Below are 19,016 nucleotides of genomic sequence, written 5' to 3'. Positions count from 1 at the left end.
GCACATGTAAGTATGCTACTGAGGCACTTGAAGTACCAGAGTGAGAGAGAATCAACTTACTGAGGATTGGATGCTTTTCCCCAAACACTGGCAATGGTTTGCCACTGGTGCTCTACTAGCTTACTGAAGTATAACTCCTTCAAAAAAACCTAAAACAAACCCAAAACAACAGTGGTGTGGTAGCTATGGTGGTGAGCTGTGGAAAACAAATAAGGAGAAGAGGTTAGAGCACCTTTGTGAAATAAATCTGTGGGTTGTTGGCATGTAGGTTTTTTGTTTGTGTTTTTGAGACCATCATCACCACCATCCCTTTATCAGTTATTGATGACCCGGGGCAAAGAGACTGGCTGGACAGTGTTACCATTTCTATTGACTGAGAAATCTTCCTATATACTGATATTGTGGATACTAGGATATCGTTGGCCTTATCTGAGATACCTACTGTTGCAAACAGGTAGAAAGTTGAATATGGAAATTGAACCACAAAACATTCATGTTTTTTACACATGAAATAATGCCAAGTGGAAGTATTATGAGACATATTTTTTGTATTCTAAGGATTATCAACATTTACTATATTGTTGTTATGAGATGGAGAATTGTAGCTAAGTCTAGTTTTTGTTCATTACTGCTGTCTGTGCTATGCTAAAGGGGGAAGCTCTCAGAAAAGAGTGTTGCAGAAAACCTGACTAGAACAAAAGGGTTTTTTTGGAAGCAGTGATGGAGTTAAAATTTGAACCTCTTTAATTTCATGTTAAATAAATATATGCATGCAGTTTATTGTCATTAATTAAAATGCTGTCAGGGTTTTGTTTTGTTTGTGTTTTTTTTTTCCTAGGTATGCCTTACATTTTGTTATACAAAGTGGAATTTCCTACTATATCATGATCATAATAGGAGTGGAAAATATGCACAAGTAAGTTTCCATTCTAAAATATTTTTTTTGTTTGCTTTTACAAGAATGCTACTATTTAGGGTTTTTTGTACCTGTGTACATATACCATACTTCTGATTGTATCATAATATTTAATTATCTGAATTCTGCTAACAATGGTTTTAATTCCAGGAGAGAAAATGGCTTATTTGGGTATTTTTGCCAATTTTTTTGAATATCTAAAGCTTGTTACAATTGGTAATATCCCACTGAGACTTCTTCTGTGTTCTCAGCATTCTGATTTTTTTTGTCATTACTTAATCATAAATAATTCTAGGTGTCTAACAAACGAGTTAACTATAAAAATGTAATTTGATAACAGCCAGTGCTAGCAGAAGGAAGATGTCTGAAGGCAACAGAATTTGTGTGAGAAATTATTTTTTTTTAGGCACCAAGTGTTTGTAATTTCCTCTCTTTATTTCGTTTTGTTAACCTCAGACAGCATTCACACTGTATTATTCTATGAACACTATTGTAAATTTATATATGTAAGGCATTATTTTAGGTTCGCTTGAATGCATGATTAGAGATTAGCAGTATCTGAATCCATATAGAATGGCACTTGTTTCTCTTTTTCAATCATTCTTAAGAGCAGGAAAGACATTTATTTTATTACTGTATGCATATGTTTTACTATTCCGCTAGTGTAGAGATTGGAATCAAATTAGGTTCCCACTGTGTTAATTCCTGCATAAATGTTTAGTAAAATAGCAAATCCTTTCTTGAATAGGTTCCTGAAGTATGTGAGGCTGTCAGGAAAGATGCTGGTAAAAGAACCAAAAAGGAAAATTACTTTACACAGAAAGTACAAAGCCAGGGTGGCCTTAGTTCATGATCCTGCCTATTACAACACTATACTTCTTTATACTCTGTTACTGAATATAATTTTTTTGTCTTTTGAAATAGCCCATATTAGGCTCTTCTTTTTGGGTTTTTCTACAAAGGCTGGCATATTCAAACTACTGCAGATGTGGGAGAAATTAATTTGGTTGGATGGCTGGTTTATATTCTAATGGTTTATTTGATTAGAAGTTGTGTTAAAGCAGCTTGTTCTTATCAATTTCTCTTTAAACATGTAACAGTGTAAGTTACAACTTAGGTAGCTTAGTATTTTAAAAGAAATTATTAGTGTAGTTAAATGCTGCAAAAGGAGGTACCATGCAGGATTACTTTGGTCTTTATCATAAAAAAATTTACATAGGTTTCTCATGAAAGGAAATCTAGCAGTGGTTTACTTCCCTAAAAGCAAGGCATGTAGGCATGTGTGTATTTAACATTTGTGCATTGGAGCAAGGAAACTTGCTAGTTCCTGTTCTTCCCAATTCATACCAGCTGGTTTAACTGCATGGTCTGATCTGCTGAAATGTTTGCTGTGCTAACATTGCTCTTAATTACTGCCTAGTTGGGCGGGTAAAACGTAGATTTGACTACTGGGCTTATATTGCTCTATCAGTATGAATTGATATACTGTTGGATAAAACTAGAAAGCTCTTCTTTCAGTGGGGAAAAAAGTGTAACAAATGGAGTAATTTGTTACTTCAAGTTGTGGACAAGTGCTTGGATGCTGTATGGGAAGCTCCAGGAGCCATTTCTAATAGGTGATACAGGCAAGACTACAAGGTTTGCTCCCTCCATTGCCACAGTATGCCAGAAGGGGTGATGCCTCTTGGTGTCCCTGTATGTTTGTACCTTTTACTGAAGGAATGCACCATGTACTCTTAATTTTCTTTCATGAAAGTGCTACTTAGAGCTTTCTGTTTGGCAGTCTGAACAGAAACTGATATGAATGACTCCCCACCTAAATGTCTTCAGGGTACAAACGTGTGGAGCCCAGGGGAGATTTAAGTTAAGGGCTGTATAGTAGGAGGCAGCTGGTACCATGTGACTTCAGGATTGGAGAAGAGCCCTGTCAATGTTTTACTGGGGTGTGTGTATATATACAGCTAATCAGAGTATTTGCGTATACCTGCATGGCCCAAATTTTGGGATTTACTTTGTATGTTGTAGAGGGACCCATTGGCTGGCAGTCCTAGCTAGCTAGAGGTTATCTGCATTGTTCATATGCTTCTTAAACTTGGAGACTGTAGAACATCAAATACCTATGTGTGATGTAAACATGGTTTCAAGTGACTTTTGTATTGGAAAAGCACTTGTGTATTGTATAAAATATTTTTGTCTATTATCTAAATTCATTCACTGAAGTAAGTTTGCCTCTTCTTTTCTCTGCCCTGCTTGCTGTCCTGCAGACTTCATGAGTGTATGGATTGGGAACATCATTATCCCTCTCCTTCCTGCTTCCCCTACTCCCTAATGTAGTTCCTCAGTCTCTCCAGCCTCTCTAAAAATTGTTTAAACAAATAAGACAACTGGAGGTCTTAGGCTGCTTATCAGTTCAGCTGCTATGTGCTGGGTATACCGGCTTTCCTTATCTGAAGCAAGGAGAGGTGTTTTTTTATAAACCAAAGCAAACTTTCAAGTCTGATACTGATGCTCTTCTAAACCTCTCTTGTTTTCCTAATGTACTTTCATTGGATCCTAAAAGTCTCTGCTCTACAAGGTTCCTTACCTTTGTGATTTTCCTGAGGGAACTGAACTTTTTGCAGCTCTTGCTTCTAGGTTGATTTTGACAATACATGTTATGTTAAAGATGAAAGCCTTACTTGAACAACAGAAAAGGGAGCAGGGGAAAAAGAAAGAAAAAAGGTAAAAACCCAGGGGAGTGGGGGAGCAGGAAGAACTGACCAGAACTGATCATATATTTTAGCAACTTCTAGAATAAAGTTAATTAGCAGAAAATTAATTACCTGAGACTTGGATTTAACTAAAATTGATCAATTATTTTTATACTTAAGTCTTATTTAAATGATGCTACTTTAAATGAAAGATGGAGTGATAACACTAGCTCTCCTGAATGGTTCAAAAGCTCATATCTTTTAATTTATGACTAAGCTATCTTAATACTTATTTGGTGCTTTTATGGCTCAGTTAATTGTGAAACTGAAAAATGTGTTTAAAGCATGTTCTCAGTTCCAATGAATTTGTATTTGGTAACTGATGTGGTGCTAATTTTTTTTTCTTCAAAATTCTTCTGTTTCTTCTATGGTTGTGAAATTGCTACTTGTCTTAGAAGACAAAACCCCAAATGCCACAAGGTTTTTCCTTAAAGCATTTGGCTACCATTAGCTAAGAACTACATAAAGAGTGCTTGCACACGTGATTTGATTACAATGTTTTTAAGGTTTCTAGGTAACTCTCTCTTTTGACTTGATCGTTCATTTTATGGTTGGTAGATAATGTCACTTAGCCTGTGGGGAAAGGAGAGTTAATTATAGGGCTCGCAGGTGCTTCACTGAAGTCAGTAGTGTTCTCAGTGATTTCACTGACAAAATACAGAAGTCCCAGCTGTGTCAGTGTAGAAAATAAATCTGTTAATTTAAAATCATTCCTGTTAAACTGTTCACTGAAATTTCTTGGATGTTCTAATGTAAAAACAAGTGATAGACATGCTATTCATTTCTGATATCTTCTGTGTTATGCTTAAAGTTGCAGGATGATACTTTTCTTGTTCCAGAAGTCTAGAGTTGAACTGTTAAGACTTAAGGAGGTTATTTCTGGCTTTAGAAAAGAAAAAATCCACTTGACTTTTCTGGCATCTTTAAGTTGTGAAAAGTAAATTAATGAAGGACCCAGAGACCTGAGATAACTAGTAGCATTAAATACATAATGAGCTGATGTATGTGTGCTACAAGGGCCACAAAGATGATGAAGAGACTGGAGCATTTCTCCTATGATGAAAGGCTGAGAGAGCTGGGACTGTTCAACCTGGAGAAGAGAAGGCTTGGGGGGATCTCATCAGTGTATGTAAATACCTGGAGGGCGGGAGCCAGGCTTCCTTTCAGTGGTGCCCAGTGACAGGACCAGAGGCAGTGGGCACAAACTGAAACACAGAAGGTGCCATCTGAACAGCAGGAAACACTTTTTACTGTGAGAGAGGCTGTGGAGTCTTCTTCCTTAGAGATATTCAAAAGCCATCTGCACATGGTCCTAGGCAGCTGGCTCTGGGTGGCCCTGCTTGAGCAGGAGGGTTGGACCAGTTGACCTCCAGAGATCCCTCCCAACCTCAACTCTTCTGTGGATCTATTTTATTTTGATGCATATACAATTCTTTGTACTGCACCTACACTCATGTATGGGGAGCTGTTTGAACATGGTAATGTGAAGAGGTACTCGAATTTGAGTAAACAAACTTTGGTTGTAACTGGTCTGGCCCCTGTGGAGATGTTTCCTGGTCATCCCTTTCCTTGGGATTTGGGAATGTTAGTCCTCATTAAATTCCCTTTCCCCTCCTAGCCAGAGCCAGGACAGAGCAATGCCTTGCTCCTCTTTTCCTTCACTCCTTGCTGTGGCTTTGACAAACAGTGGGAGACTTGATGATTTGATCTTGGGAATCTCAGATTAAGAGACAAATAAGTCTTGTTCATTTGAGTGAACTAATTCACTCAGCATGTTAATTGAGGGACTTAATTTGTCAGGTGTTTAATAATGCTGAATGTCATGACTTATTGATAGGTTTGATTTCGAGTTAGCCTACAACTTAGATTGCTGTGAAAATTAAGTTAGGAATTTTTTAACAGTTATGGTTTCAGTAAAATACGAAATGGATCAAGCAAATTACTCTCTCATCCTGTGAGTTATTGGCAAGGTTTTCGTAAGCATCTTTGTATATTCAGAAGTGAGAGCATTCATAACCTGAAACAATTTTTCAAAATGGGAGTTAGGCTGGTTTTTGAACTTTTGCCTTTTCCAAAGGTCCTTGATCAAGGTAACTGTAAGTTTGTTGGTTTGTGGGGTTTTGTTTTTTTTGTTTTGGGTTTTGTTTTGTTTTGTTATTCCGTCAGCTTTTGGTTTGATAACAGGTGTCTTAGTCTATGAAGAACATATGTGATGTGGATAAAGATGGTAATTTTTTTTAATCTGCAAAAGAGGGTCTGAAGCAACATCTAAAATTAGTGATCAGATCAACAGACTGAAATAATATCTAACAATCATTAAGGGTTTGACTAAGAAATGCTAATAATTAATATTTCTAATAGTAATTTTTAACAAATCTAGGATTAGAAACCTGCCAATATAATTACAGTTCTTTGAAGGCATGAGGGCATCAAGACAACTGTAATCTAGCTGGTGTAACTTCTCAGTTACAAATTTGTAATTAATTTATGTAACTTGAGTAAAAATGTCTGGTAAATAGGTAGCTGCCAAAAGACAGTGGGCACAGCACTGAGAATACCTGGATTCGTAATTTGAAGTATTAATAGCTGTGAACTGTTCTGCATATGCAAACACACTTTTTCTGCATTTCTGCTTCTACAGTTAGTGCAAATAAGATAAACTTATCTGAGATTAAGAAACTGAGAGCTGAAAAATTTTAAGTATGTTCTTATTCAGCCAGGGATAAATACAAGATGGAGGAAGAGGAGATCTGCTGGTTCTGTAGCCTTAAATAATGCAAAGACTGAAAAAACAAGTACTATTCTGTCACTGCAAGCAATTTTTGTTGTTTTATCAGATCTATGTTAAAAGCAGAAAAAAAACCCAAACTTGTTACAAACTTTATAATTATAAAATATTATTTAAAAAACAATTTAGAAGTATTTTCTGTATAGATGAGAATCAAATACATATTAAACAGTATCATTTCTACAGTATGCATAGAAATCTTATCCTCCCCTATTAGAAATAAACACCAAGGCTAATGAATGGCTGTATTTAGGAGCGTATTTCAGTAGTTATCAACTAAAAAGAATCAGGCTTCCATTTTGAAGTGGTGTGTCTTTTCCCAAAGAAAAGGGGTTGCACTTGTTGATTTCTCTCTACAAAAGGGTAGATGGTTATTATATGTATCTGTCTCTGCATGAGCAGTGTTGTAGCTAAAATAGCTAATGTGAATCTTCAATATAGTAAAGATAATAAGTTTGGTTTTTTATTCCCAAAAGTAGTGGTGAGATTGCAGAGTTTTGTCCTGTTTTAGTCTTGTCCTCCCTTAATCCTGTTAAGGAATGATTTGGCAATACTGAATCTCACATGAAGAGCCATAGCAATGATTTGGGGAACTGAAACCAAGTATTGTTAAGAACATTGTTGGGTTTTTATCAAGGAACTACAAGACAGTGAAGTGTTTATATTGGAGGTGAAAATGCAGAGAACTTCTATTTTAGCAAAGCATTACAAGAAGTCGACTTAATGGTATTGAAAGCAAGATTGCTGTTTTCCGTTAGATGGAAACTCTTTCTGCTATCAGAAATACTATTATGGCTCTATGCAGAAGGATGCTTCACCTCTCTTGTTGAATTGATTAGTACTTTTTTTTTTTTAATAGCAAAGCATACGGTCTGGCTGCTAGATTGTCTTCCTAGTTAGATAAAATCTTTGAGGTTTTGCTTGTGTAATGGCAAAGACTTTTTGTATTTGTTTTCAGAGGTGAACAATTTTTTTCTTCAAGAATGTAACTTATCTTGTACACATATATTAAGGTAAAACCAGAGTTAAAACAGAACTATCACAGATAACCAAAGTTGTGATCTGAAATAGGCTTCATGTTTTCATTAAAATTTCTCATGGCTGTTAATTTTGTCCCTCACTGCGAAGTTTCTTCTTTATATGGTCAAATCAGATGATCTACTTGAGAATATCTTGAGTTAACTGTGCAGATGAGAGCTCTGCACAACTCATTCGTGTATCCTGCTGCTGCTACCTTGGTAATGTGTGGGGATAGAATTTGTATGAGACGTATCCTATAGTTCTCTGAAGTTTAATATCTGCCTCCCACATGCTCTTTGCATCACTTCTACATCAAATTCCTCTTTAAAACCACTTACAGTTTAAAACTGACCTACCAAATCTAAAAAACAAAACAACAACAACAAAACCCACTATATCCCTGTTTACGTCTGTGGAGCTTAGAAATTGAGTTTGATAGTGCTACAGGTTTGGGGGTTTTTGAGTGTGCTTTATTGACTTATTTATCTTCATAATTTTTTATATGTTTGATTTTTCTAATGCTTACCTAGAGAGCAGACTTTTGCATTCCGAAGAGTGTGAATGGAAACACTGACTAGCACCAGGCAGTGATTCTCTGTATGCTGAAGATCTGACTATTACAAAAATAGCCATGTAAATGGATGGCTGTCTTCAATGACCTGAAAAGTGAGCAATTGTTGAAGTAAACAGCTGTGAAGGAATTTCCTAGTAATCCTTATGAATTTCTTTTGAAAGTATTTGTTTTAAATAGCTATTACAAGTTCATCCACTTTGATAACTTCCTGTAACTCTCCTGGCTGTGCTTGGATAGAACATAATGCATTACTTAAAACAAGAAAGGTGCAGGTTGAAAAATAACTTGCTATATTATCCTTCTTAAAATTGGAATGTTCAAATGGAAAGGCCTGTATTGATCATATTTTTTGTAATTACAGAAATAGAGTGAAAAGAGAACTAGAATTTTCTTATCTTTAGTGTCTGTCACTTTTGCCTTATTTTTTAAATAAAGATTAAATACATTTATTTAATCTTTGGTGAGTGTGTCCCCTATGTATATATAGGGAGAAAGAAGGAAGGACAAGGATCATGTAGTGTCTGCAGCTTTTTGTGAAGGTTGACACTTATGTAGAGAGGCTGATAAAGATAATAAACAATGCAAAATAAGGCATTTTTGAAGTGTTGTAGCCACTTCAGTTGCTTTGGTACAAAAGAGGCATATGTTGCCTTAAAGTAACTAGAAAAATTTCTGATTGTAATACTTTGTATTTCCACGGAGAAGAGTCTAAATTAGTGTGGTTTTAAATCCCCTCCCCCCCGCCTTTTTTAAAATTTTATTTTTGACTTGGTTGCTGATGTTATTCAAAGAACGGAATTCTCAGAAGAACAGGTTTTTTTAACAGTGTTGTTGGCTTATAAAACCTCTATTATCTCACACTTGAGAGAACTCAGGTGAAAAAATTTCTGGACTTCTGTTTTATGAAGTAGCTATACATTTTTGAGTATCGATGTTTACCTGAAAGAGGGTTCTTTACTTCCCTAAACTTTAAATTGATAGGTAGTTTTTTTCACACCGTGTACTTGGTTTCTATAAGCATATAGAGGACAACCATTTCTTGAAAGGCAGCAGTAGTATAAAATGGCTGGGCGTGTTAGAAATCTTTTGGGACTGAGTAGCTGTTGCTTTTTGGTTTTCATAGACCTCAATTTTTTTTTAATCTTTTACTCTAAGTGAAGCTGAGCATGATCAATCAAGGAAAAGAAAATTGATAGAGTAAAGTCATGTTTTCTGGGCTCTGTATTTGTTTGGTAATCTCTGAAAGCTGTAGCACCTATATTGATATTTCTTCAAGGCACATTATTCTGCCTGTCATGCTGCCAAGCAACTTGACTGCTAGCAAATGAGCTCCGAGTCATGGTATCATTGCTGCATGGTTTATTACCTCAACAAACTATTGATGTCAAATAAATCAGGCTCCCTACAAAATGAGGTGGCAGAATAAATTGTACCTAGGAGAGTTCAGTGAAAGCTGTGTTCTTTTTCAGCTCCTGGCAAAGACTGCTGCTAATAAGAGTTGATTAAAAATTCTGGCTGCATGGCATTGTCTGAATTGAACCAGTGGTGTTTGTGATAGAGAGATTAGATGCAAGGATTCTATGTATTACAGTCAACTTTCTTCTCTAAGTGCATGTTTCTGCATAATTGTTTTTTTTATTCTTTGGTGAAATATCTTGTATTTGAGACAAATTTCACTTGAGTAATTATGACAAGCTCAGCAAACAATCATTTCACTGTCCTTAATGGAACTTTTGGCTGTAAATTATGCAAGTCAGTTTTGCCTGCAGAACTGCAAGTGGTGGTGTACAAAGTGCCTGGCTTGGAGCTAAAAGTTGTTTGAAGAAGTAAAAGATGAAGACCCCTTTTGTTATAGATGCACAACAAAACACAAAAAATCTATTTGTGTTTTGTTTCCTTTAAGGGAAGTTGGATGTAAATAAAAAGCATTGATATTTTAAAAATACAAATTTCTTCATTTTAAAATCCAGTATCTCAGTTAAACATGTGGATAAGTTTCATATAACTTTTAAAGCCGATGGGTTTTGCAGGTCAAATTCCTTTACTGGAATTCAAAGATGAGATCACAGAATCATAGAATAGCTGAGGAGGGAAGCATTTCTGAGTCCAACCCCCCCTGTTCAATGCAGGAACAACTAGAGCAGGTTGCTCTGTGAAACCCAAGTCTTCCTTAATATACACATGATCCTGGATAGCTCCAGTTGTCATAAGCATGCTAGCCATTTCCTTTTGGTGTCTTGCTTCAATGTCTATTATAGCTTAAAATTTATTTGAGGTGACTTAATGCAGCTTAGTTTTCTGATCTGATCTGGACTTGCTACAAAAGGTTTTTTATTTTTTAATTTCCCCCCACCCAGTAATCTCACAGTATTGTCAAATTTCAAGGAAATTGCACAGATTTAGCATTGTTAACTTAAATCTATTGGGCTCGTTTCAATTTAAAGTGAAATAAAACAATTGCAATTGAGACAAATACTTTGGTAGGAGGAGACCACATTAGCCAACAAGTAATAGTAGTCTGTCTTCCTATCCCTCTTTTTTTATAAGAGAGAGTATCAATAATGAAAAGGGGAGGTAGGGGCGAAACACATGAAACAAAGACTGTGCCAAGAGAAAGTATGTAACTCCTCTGTCTTCAAGTCACTAGAAACAGGTGGAATCCAGACTGAGTAAGAAGGAAATATCAGAGGAAGTATTTGATGTTTCAAGTTTGGTTTTACTTTCAATTCACTTTTCAATTGTGTTGGAAGACAAATGTCTTTTCAGTATTCAAACAAGAAAACCATTCTTTTTTTCTATGCCATGAGAAGATATGTGAAGGGTTTACTTACACTCTCTTCAGTATGGATGAATTGCCTGGAAGTTTTAGAGGGCTATATGCAAGAAGTCCTTTTTCCTTGTATGTCAGTTGGCATAGTTTTTAGCTGGGAAGCTTACTGTTTTATGACAGGAAATTTCAAACTTTCCTGATAGAAAGTGGCACCTGATTATGTTCGAAGAGAAGTGGGTAAATAAAGATATTGTAAATGAGACTGATTCCCATCTTAAATCTGACTTAAGTGATAGTGGAGCTTTTGGTATGCTATTTTCTGGGAAATTTTGGCTATATGTTACTGAAGCAGGTTTTTTGTGTGTCTACATCTGGTAAGAAGATGCAAGTACCTTGGACAAATGTAGTGCGGTGTTAATCTTCAAAACTGGATGAAATAAAAAATACTTAGTATAACCAAGTGCTAAGCACTTTGCACAGTCATTACTAATCACAGGCACAACAGGACTGTAAAGTCAGTAGGCTTGCAAAAGGAGGCTCTGAGTATTTCAGTATATGATTCATTAAAGACTGAATAACCTGTTTTATGAATAGATCATATCACATGGAAATGCACAATACCTACAAGTAATGCATAATTTTAAACAACAGTCACGTAACTGGCTTTCTATTTCTTGGTATTCAGCCCTCTCTAGGTGTGTCTGTGATGTTTTAAATCCCATATCCTGGAAACTCCTTAGTAAGTCTCAGGCTTTTTGGTTCATCAGGTGTTAGTCTTCTTCCCTCCACCATGGTATCCATTTGTGACACCACACTTCATCTATGCTGTGGCATCATCCATTTGTCTAATCACTGTCTTCTGGCTTTGATATCAAGTGCTAATTTTTTTGTGATTGGTGGTGTTGCTTCTGTAGAAAGGTTTTCATGTTCAAAGCAGCTCACAATCTATTGAAGGTTTTAAGGACATCTTGTGAGGTATGAATGAGGTAGGTGGTATGTGTGTACTGAGAACTAGTAAAATTCTGCCATTTCCCTATGTAAGGTATACAGGTGCCAGCTGAAACTTGGTATATGTATTTTCATAAATCAAAAGAAAAACCTGTAGAGCTTTTTCTCTTTTTTTTCTTTTTTTTTTCTTTCTCCTACAAGATGGAGGCAGGTTGCATTGGTCAGCAGTATTCACATTTTGTCTCCAAGTCCAGGCTTCTCTGGCTTTCTTTTTCTCTGTGACCCTGGTGCTCTGGAAAGCTGACCAGTAAATGCCATAGGCACATTCTTCTGCAGGCAGAGGACACTTGTGTAAAACTATGGTCTTCAGGGCATTGGTTTTCAGTTGTCTTGACTACAGTAGTTTCACTGGAAGATTTGCTTCAGAAATTCATGTAAGCAGCATGATTGCAATTTCTTAAGAATTGTTCCCACAGTAACTTCTTACCACTTTATATGGTAACACAGTTAGAATTGGTCTATGTGAAGATGATGTGGTATGTATATTACTGGCCCTGAGGGAGCTTTTTAGAAGAACGGGCCTTGCTACCAAGCTGCTACCAGAGCTGTAGTCAGAAGCCTGTGGCTTCTTCATCATTCCTAGCTGCTGGAGAGCACAATAACAGATTTTTCTGTGTTTTATATAAATGTCTGAAGTAACAACATCCATATCCAGGCAGGATATCTCCAAACTGAAATAGCGAAGGCTTTCTAAACCTTTCAAAAGGGTGTGAAAGCAAAATTGGTTCATAGGTGGCTTCTGAAAAGTGGGTTGCAATAAAGCTTTATTCTGATATTGGTTTGATATGTGGCTTTGGAAGCTGCTTAGCTTCTCTGGCTTTTTTCCACATTTCATGTGTGAGCAATTAGTGTATGTGACACAATCTGTATAAAAAGTAGAAGGGTCTAAACAAAGGAGCCTAAGGCACCTAGAAGCAGATTGAGTTTAGTTTGTTGTGCCAGCTATGCTTTGCTAGTCATATAACTATTCAGTGCATTTTTCAAAGATCTTGCAAAGGTATTCCCTTTGCAGTGTAGAATTGTCTCAAGACCATGAAATGATTTCTGCTCCTCAATGCTACCCTCTTATGAATGAAGACTGAGATACAAAGTACAACATCAATCATCTAAAACACACAAAAATCAGAACTTCTGAAGGGCTGGAAGGAATGTCCTATGAGGAGTGGCTAGGGACTTTGGGCTTGTCTAGTTTGGAGAAAAGGAGGTTGAGTGGTGACCTCATTGCTCTCTACAGGTTCCTGAGGAGGGGAAGTGGAGAGGGAGGTGCTGAGCTCTTCTCCCTGGGATCCAGTGGTAGGACACATGGCAATGGTTCAAAGCTGTGCCAGGGGAGGTTTGGACTGGACTTTAGGAAGCATTTCTTTACCGAGCGGGTGGTCAAACACTGGAACAGGCTTCCTAGAGAGGTGGTCAATGCCCCAAGCCTGTCAGTGTTTAAAAGGCATTTGGACAATGGCCTTAACATGCTTTAACTTTTGGTCAGCCCTGAATTGGTCAGGCAGTTGGACTAGATGATGGTTGTAGCTCCCTTCCAACTGAAAGATTGTATTCTATTCTAGAAGAGAATTCTAGATGCAGTCACTGTCCAGTTCTTAAGGTAGAAGAGATCCTTTTTTCTGGAAGTAGTAAACCCCATATGTTTTAGCAATTAATAATAATGCATTGGGTTGTGAGGCAAGTGATGCTTTCTAAAATTGGTAAAATGGTGTTAACCCTTGCTGGACAGACCAGGGGGTTTGTGGTGAGTTCAGAATTCCTTCTGCCTAAGTTAAGGAGAAATGACACCAAATGATCAGTTAAACATTTTATTTATGGCAGAAGCAACCTAAACTTTGAAGGAGTAATAGTAGGTGGCGTGGTTCCTATTGAAATATCAACAAAGGTAAGGAGCACGATATCACCACCCTTGGACCCTGTGATGAAGTTAACGGTCAACGATGCTGACAGCCATGGTAATCCTCCGCTGATGGGTGCGCACAGGGCTCCTCATGTCTTTGTCTTTTATAGCCCAGTCTCCGCCTTTTCTCATGTCAGTCATGCCACCCTTGGTTTTCTGCGCACTGCCCCTAAGGACTTATGTAGCTCTCAATTTTCTGTGCAGGTGCCGTCGTGAGACCCTTCCCCAAATAAGCTCTGGATGACCCCTGGCCAGATACAGTGAGTTGTTCTACCCGGTTCATCAGGATAGAATCATAGAATCATTTAGGTTGGAAAAGACCTTCAAGATCATTGAGTCCAACCATCAACCATGCCCACTAAACCATGTCTTGAAGTACCCCGTCTACTCACTTTTTGAATACCTCCAGGGATGGTAACTCAATCACTTCCCTGGGCAGCCTATTCCAATGTTTGACAACCCTCTCAGTAAAAAAAAAATTTCCTAATATCTAACCTAAATCTCCCTTGCCTCAACTTGAGGCCATTTCCTCTTGTCCTATCTCCAAGCCACCTGACAGAAGAGACCAGCACCCACCTCACTACAACCTCTTTTCAGGTACTCATAGAGAGTGATAAGGTCTCTCCTCAGCCCCTTTTTCTCCAGGCTAAGCAATCCCAGTTCCCTCAGCCACTCCTCATAAGACTTGTGCTCCAAGCCCCTCACCAACTTGGTTGACCTTCTCTGGACACGCTCCAGCAACTCAATGTCTTTCCTGTAGTGAGGGGTCCAAAACTGAGCACAATACTCAAGGTGTGGCCTCGCCAGTGCCGAGTACAGGGGAACAATCACCTCTCTGCTCCTGCTGACCACACTATTAACGATACACGCCAGGATGCCATTGGCCTTCTTGGCCATCTGGGCACACTGCTGGCTCACATTCAGCTGGCTTTCAACCAGCACCCCCAGGTCTGTCTCTGCCAGGCAGCTTTCCAGCCACTCTTCCCCAAGCCTGTAGTGCTGCATTGGGTGGTTGTGACCCAAGTGCAGGACGTGGCACTTGGCCTTGTTGAACTTCATATGATTGGCCTCAGCCCATCGATCCAGCCTGTCCAGATCTCTTTGTAGAGCCTTCCTACCCTCAAGCAGATCAACCCTGCCTGCCAACTTGGTGTCATCTGCAAACTTGCTGAGGGTACACTCAATCCCCTCATCCAAATCATTGATAAAGATATTAAACAGAACAGGGCCCAACACCGAGCCCTGAGGAACACCACTTGTGACCTGCTGCCAACTGTATTTCACCTCATTCACGACAAAACACATGCCTCCAGCATCCCACATCACATGTGGTGTTGCTATGCAGTACTTATATTGTTGCAATGCCTTGCAAGCAAGTTCCGTTCCTTCCCTCAACTGCAAAAGCCAGGCCCTAGTCTCTGTCCATCACGATGGGTGTTGGAGGTGTTAACTCTGTCCAGTCTCTCACAAATGGGTGTCCTGGTTTCAGCTGGGATAGAGTTAATTTTCTAATAGCTAGAATAATGTTATGTTTTGGGTTCAGTATGGGAAGAATGTTGATACCACACTGATGTTATCAATTGTTGCTAAGTAGTGTTTAGACTAAGTCAAAGATTTTTCAGCTTCTCATGCCCAGCCAGCAAGAAGGCTGGAGGAGCACAAGAAGTTGGGAGGGGATGCAGCCAGGGCAGCTGACCCAAACTGGCCAAAAGGGTATTCCATACCATGTGATGTCATGCCCAGTATGTAAACTGGGGGGAGCTGGCCTGGGGGGGGCGGTCACTGCTTGGGAATTAACTGGGCATCGGTTGGCAAGTGGTGAGCAATTGCATTGTGTGTTACTTGTTTTGTATATTCCAATCCTTTCATTATTATTATTATTATTGTTGTCATTTTAGTATTGTTGTTGTTATCACTATTAGTTTCTTCCTTTTTGTTCTATTAAACTGTTCTTATCTCAACCCATGAGTTTTACTTTTTTTTTTCCCCTGATTCTCTCCCCCATCCCACTGGTTGGGGGGGAGTGAGCAAGCAGCTGTGTGGTACTTAGTTGCTGGCTGGGGTTAAACCAAGGCAATGGGCAATGGTATAAGTAATGCTAGTGTTGGCTAATACAGCCATTCCTCACAAGCATCACCTTGTGTTTATGAGCAGAATCAATGAAGAAGTAAAATCATTCTTATTCTTTTGAATCTTCTGCTATATAGGTGTTAACTAGAGGTAGGAACACTTATTATTCAAGATATTTATTGGAAACATATTCTTCAGATCAGCACTGGTAGCCAGTTGTTTAAAATATCTTTTATCAGAATGGTAATGACCTGCTGTGTACTTGTGTTCATTGTGAAATGAAGCCATTATCTGATTATCCATAGTGTATTTCTCTGGTGTTGCATAATCATGTATTTGATTTTGTTTCCTCATTTTCTCATAGTAAGAGTGAAAACATGTGAGCAATCAGCAGATAGTTTCTGTGCCTTAATTGTTATTTTTCTCCTTGACCATCTGCAAACACACAGGAACATTGTGGCAGACTCTGGTTTGTTCTGGATACACTGCCTCAGTCTCCATGTCGCAGGACATTTAACAGTGATGACATATGTTTAAAATGGCATTTGATCAAGTCACTGAGCAGATACCTGACCAACCTGTATAGGTCACTTTCCTTAGCTCTCCTTGGCAGTGAGAATTCTTGCAGCGTTCCTGTTCCTCTGTGCAGGTATGCTTAAGAATTGTAGTAGGTAGTGATTAACAGGCAACTCTTGCAACTTGTGGTTCATTTGGTAGTTGAGTGAAGATGGGATGGGAAAGAGGAGACCAAATGGACTTAGTGTATTTTTTGTTGTTCTGACCTGTTGGTCTCTTATCTTTGAGTAATCAGGCTTTGTCATTGGGTAACTTCGGTAGACAATCCTTGAACTATCAGTGTGGTCAGTTAAGGATTCTCTGTCAAAGGGAATCTTTTGCAAATGGACATATTGATTAGTTTTGCCAGAGAGGTTCAGAGTCCCGCATGTCTTAGAGGGAGCCTGAAGGATTCCAGAATGGGACTCATGCCAGATGAATGCTGGCTGCTGGATACTTTAGATGCCAAGAGATCTGAGGAGGCAGAGGAAGAAAATGGATGGTAACCTCAACATAAGCCAGACAGTTCTCATTAAAGGCTCAGCAGTGAACCTTCCCCTGCAGCAACTGGTTGCTTTGTGTGTTCTGCCAGCATCTTATTTTCTAATGGCAAAATTTTGAGCTTGGGGTTCCAGGATTGACTCATGCAGGAGCAAGTCTTAGTTTTCTGATGCTTATCTGAAATAATCTTTTTTATTAATTATAATAGGCTGAAAGTCTTTGCAGGATCAAAGAGTGGTTGAGGTTGGAAGGAACCTCTGAATGCCAGGCCCCTTATCAAGCAGGGCTACCTAGAGCCACTTGTCCAGGACCATGTCCAGATGGCGTTTGTATATTGCTAAGGAGGAAGACTCCACAATGTCCCTGGGGGACCTGTGCAAGTGCTCAGTCACCCTCACAGTAAAAAAGTGTTTCCTGCAGTTCAGACATCACCTCCTGTGTTTCAGTTTGTGCCCATTGCCTCTGGTCCTGTCACTGGGCACCACTGCAAAGAGCCTGGCTCTGTTCTCTTTGCACCCTCCCTTCAGGTATTTACATACACTGATGAGATCCCCCTGAGCCTTCTCTTCTCCAGGCTGAACAGTCCCAGCCCTCTCAGCCTTTCCTCATAAGAAGGATGCTCCAGTCCCTTATCTTAGTGACCCTTGGTTGGACTTACTCCAGTATGTCCATGTCTCCCTTGTGCTGAGGAACCCAGAACTGGATGCAGTACTCCACGTGTGGCCTCACCAGTGCTGAGTAGAGGGGATGGGTCACCTCCCTTGACTTGCTGGCAATACTTTGCCTAATGCAGTGCAGGGTACCTTTAGCTTGCTTTGTGGTAAGGGTACACTGCTGGCTCATAACTGAAGCGGGCTGTTATTGAAATAGAATGAACTTTTCTTTTGGAAAACAAACACCTGAGTGTTTTCCCTTAAGAAAACCTATTAGGATATTTAGGTCTGCCAGCTTCGAAACAGTCTCAACTTGCTTTTGTACAAATTTTTCTAGTCACAATATTTATTTGCCTATTTGCTATATCTGAGGCCATACTGGTTTATCTCATTGCATGTTTGATTTTGCTTTTTAACTTTTTAATTCTAAAGCGATACCTTAAGACACTTGCAGATTTCCAAAGATCAGGTCCTCATTTTGGTATTAATGGGGTTAACTGTTCCTCTACAGTTCAATTCCTCTCTGGTCCCCTTTCTTTCTTAAAAATGGAAGTACTTGATGAGCTTTATGAGCTTTGCATGGTTGGTTTCTTCTTTTTTTTTTTTTTTTCCTTCCCTTCAGTTTCTTAGTGAAAGGATGCTAATGCTATGTTTGTGCATTGACCAACTGGTTTGATCAACATGGGTATAAACTTGGCTTTCTTCAACATAATTGCCTTTGCATGCCATGAAAATTGGATGCTGGGTGGAGAAGAGAGTACTGGCTGCTGTCCTAAGTCTGTAATGCTTTCAAAACCTTCACCCATCTCTTGCAGATTTGTTTTGTCCTGTAGGCTGAACTTAGCCATCCTCTTGTACGCGTGTTCCCCTTCACTAGCTGGACCTTATGCTTCCATTCCAAGAACCTGCTAATGATTCATTCCTGTCAACCTATGCAGCTCCTTACTGTTCTCCTTCCACCTACTGCCTGCCTCTCCTGTCTTTCTATAGAACACTGTGTGGTGCCTTGACCTTTTGTCTGTTGAACTCCCATGCCTTTCCGTGCTCTCCAGTTCATGAATGGCACGTTCATCTTTCTTGAATTTGAACTGGTGATATTTATCTGTTATGTACTGTAGTGCTCATGTTTTCTTGTATCCATGTCTGTTATAAACATTTTCTCCAGGTCAACCTCTGATCTAAGTTTGGGCAGAGGAAGGCCCTCTTGGCTTCAGGCAGGAAACAAGTTGTTGCATGTCTTTTCCAGGCTTTTGTGGTAGTACGTGTTGGATGGTATTAGTTAGAGCGCGAACTACTTCCAAATAATTTTAATGCTTATGATGTTCTTTTTGAAGGGATCAACTATGCTCCCAAATACATTATGCTAGCAGAGCATGTACCAGCATCTCATTTCCTTTAGGGTTCTTTATAAAAAATCACTTTGAGATAATCTTCCTTGCTTGGGTATCTTGGCTGTAGAAAAAAACCAGGCAAGCAAACAAACCAACCCAACCCCCCAAAACAAACCCCAAACC

General features: G+C 38.9%; 1 protein-coding gene across 1 annotated transcript in view; it reads left to right on the top strand.

Annotated features, from left to right (window-relative positions):
• The window catches only part of MBOAT2 (membrane bound O-acyltransferase domain containing 2), a 96,229-nt gene that overhangs the window by 19,480 nt on the left and 57,733 nt on the right, over positions 1–19,016 (top strand). The window contains exon 3 of the mRNA XM_049818763.1: positions 839–916. Within this exon, the coding sequence (XP_049674720.1) occupies positions 839–916 (78 nt within the window). The remainder of the gene's footprint in view (positions 1–838; positions 917–19,016) is intronic.

This window comes from Accipiter gentilis, chromosome 16 (genome assembly GCF_929443795.1).
Source record: "Accipiter gentilis chromosome 16, bAccGen1.1, whole genome shotgun sequence".
NCBI lineage: Eukaryota > Metazoa > Chordata > Aves > Accipitriformes > Accipitridae > Astur > Astur gentilis.
The sequence above is the reverse complement of the archived record's forward strand: the minus strand, read 5'-3'. Positions and strand labels throughout refer to the sequence as shown.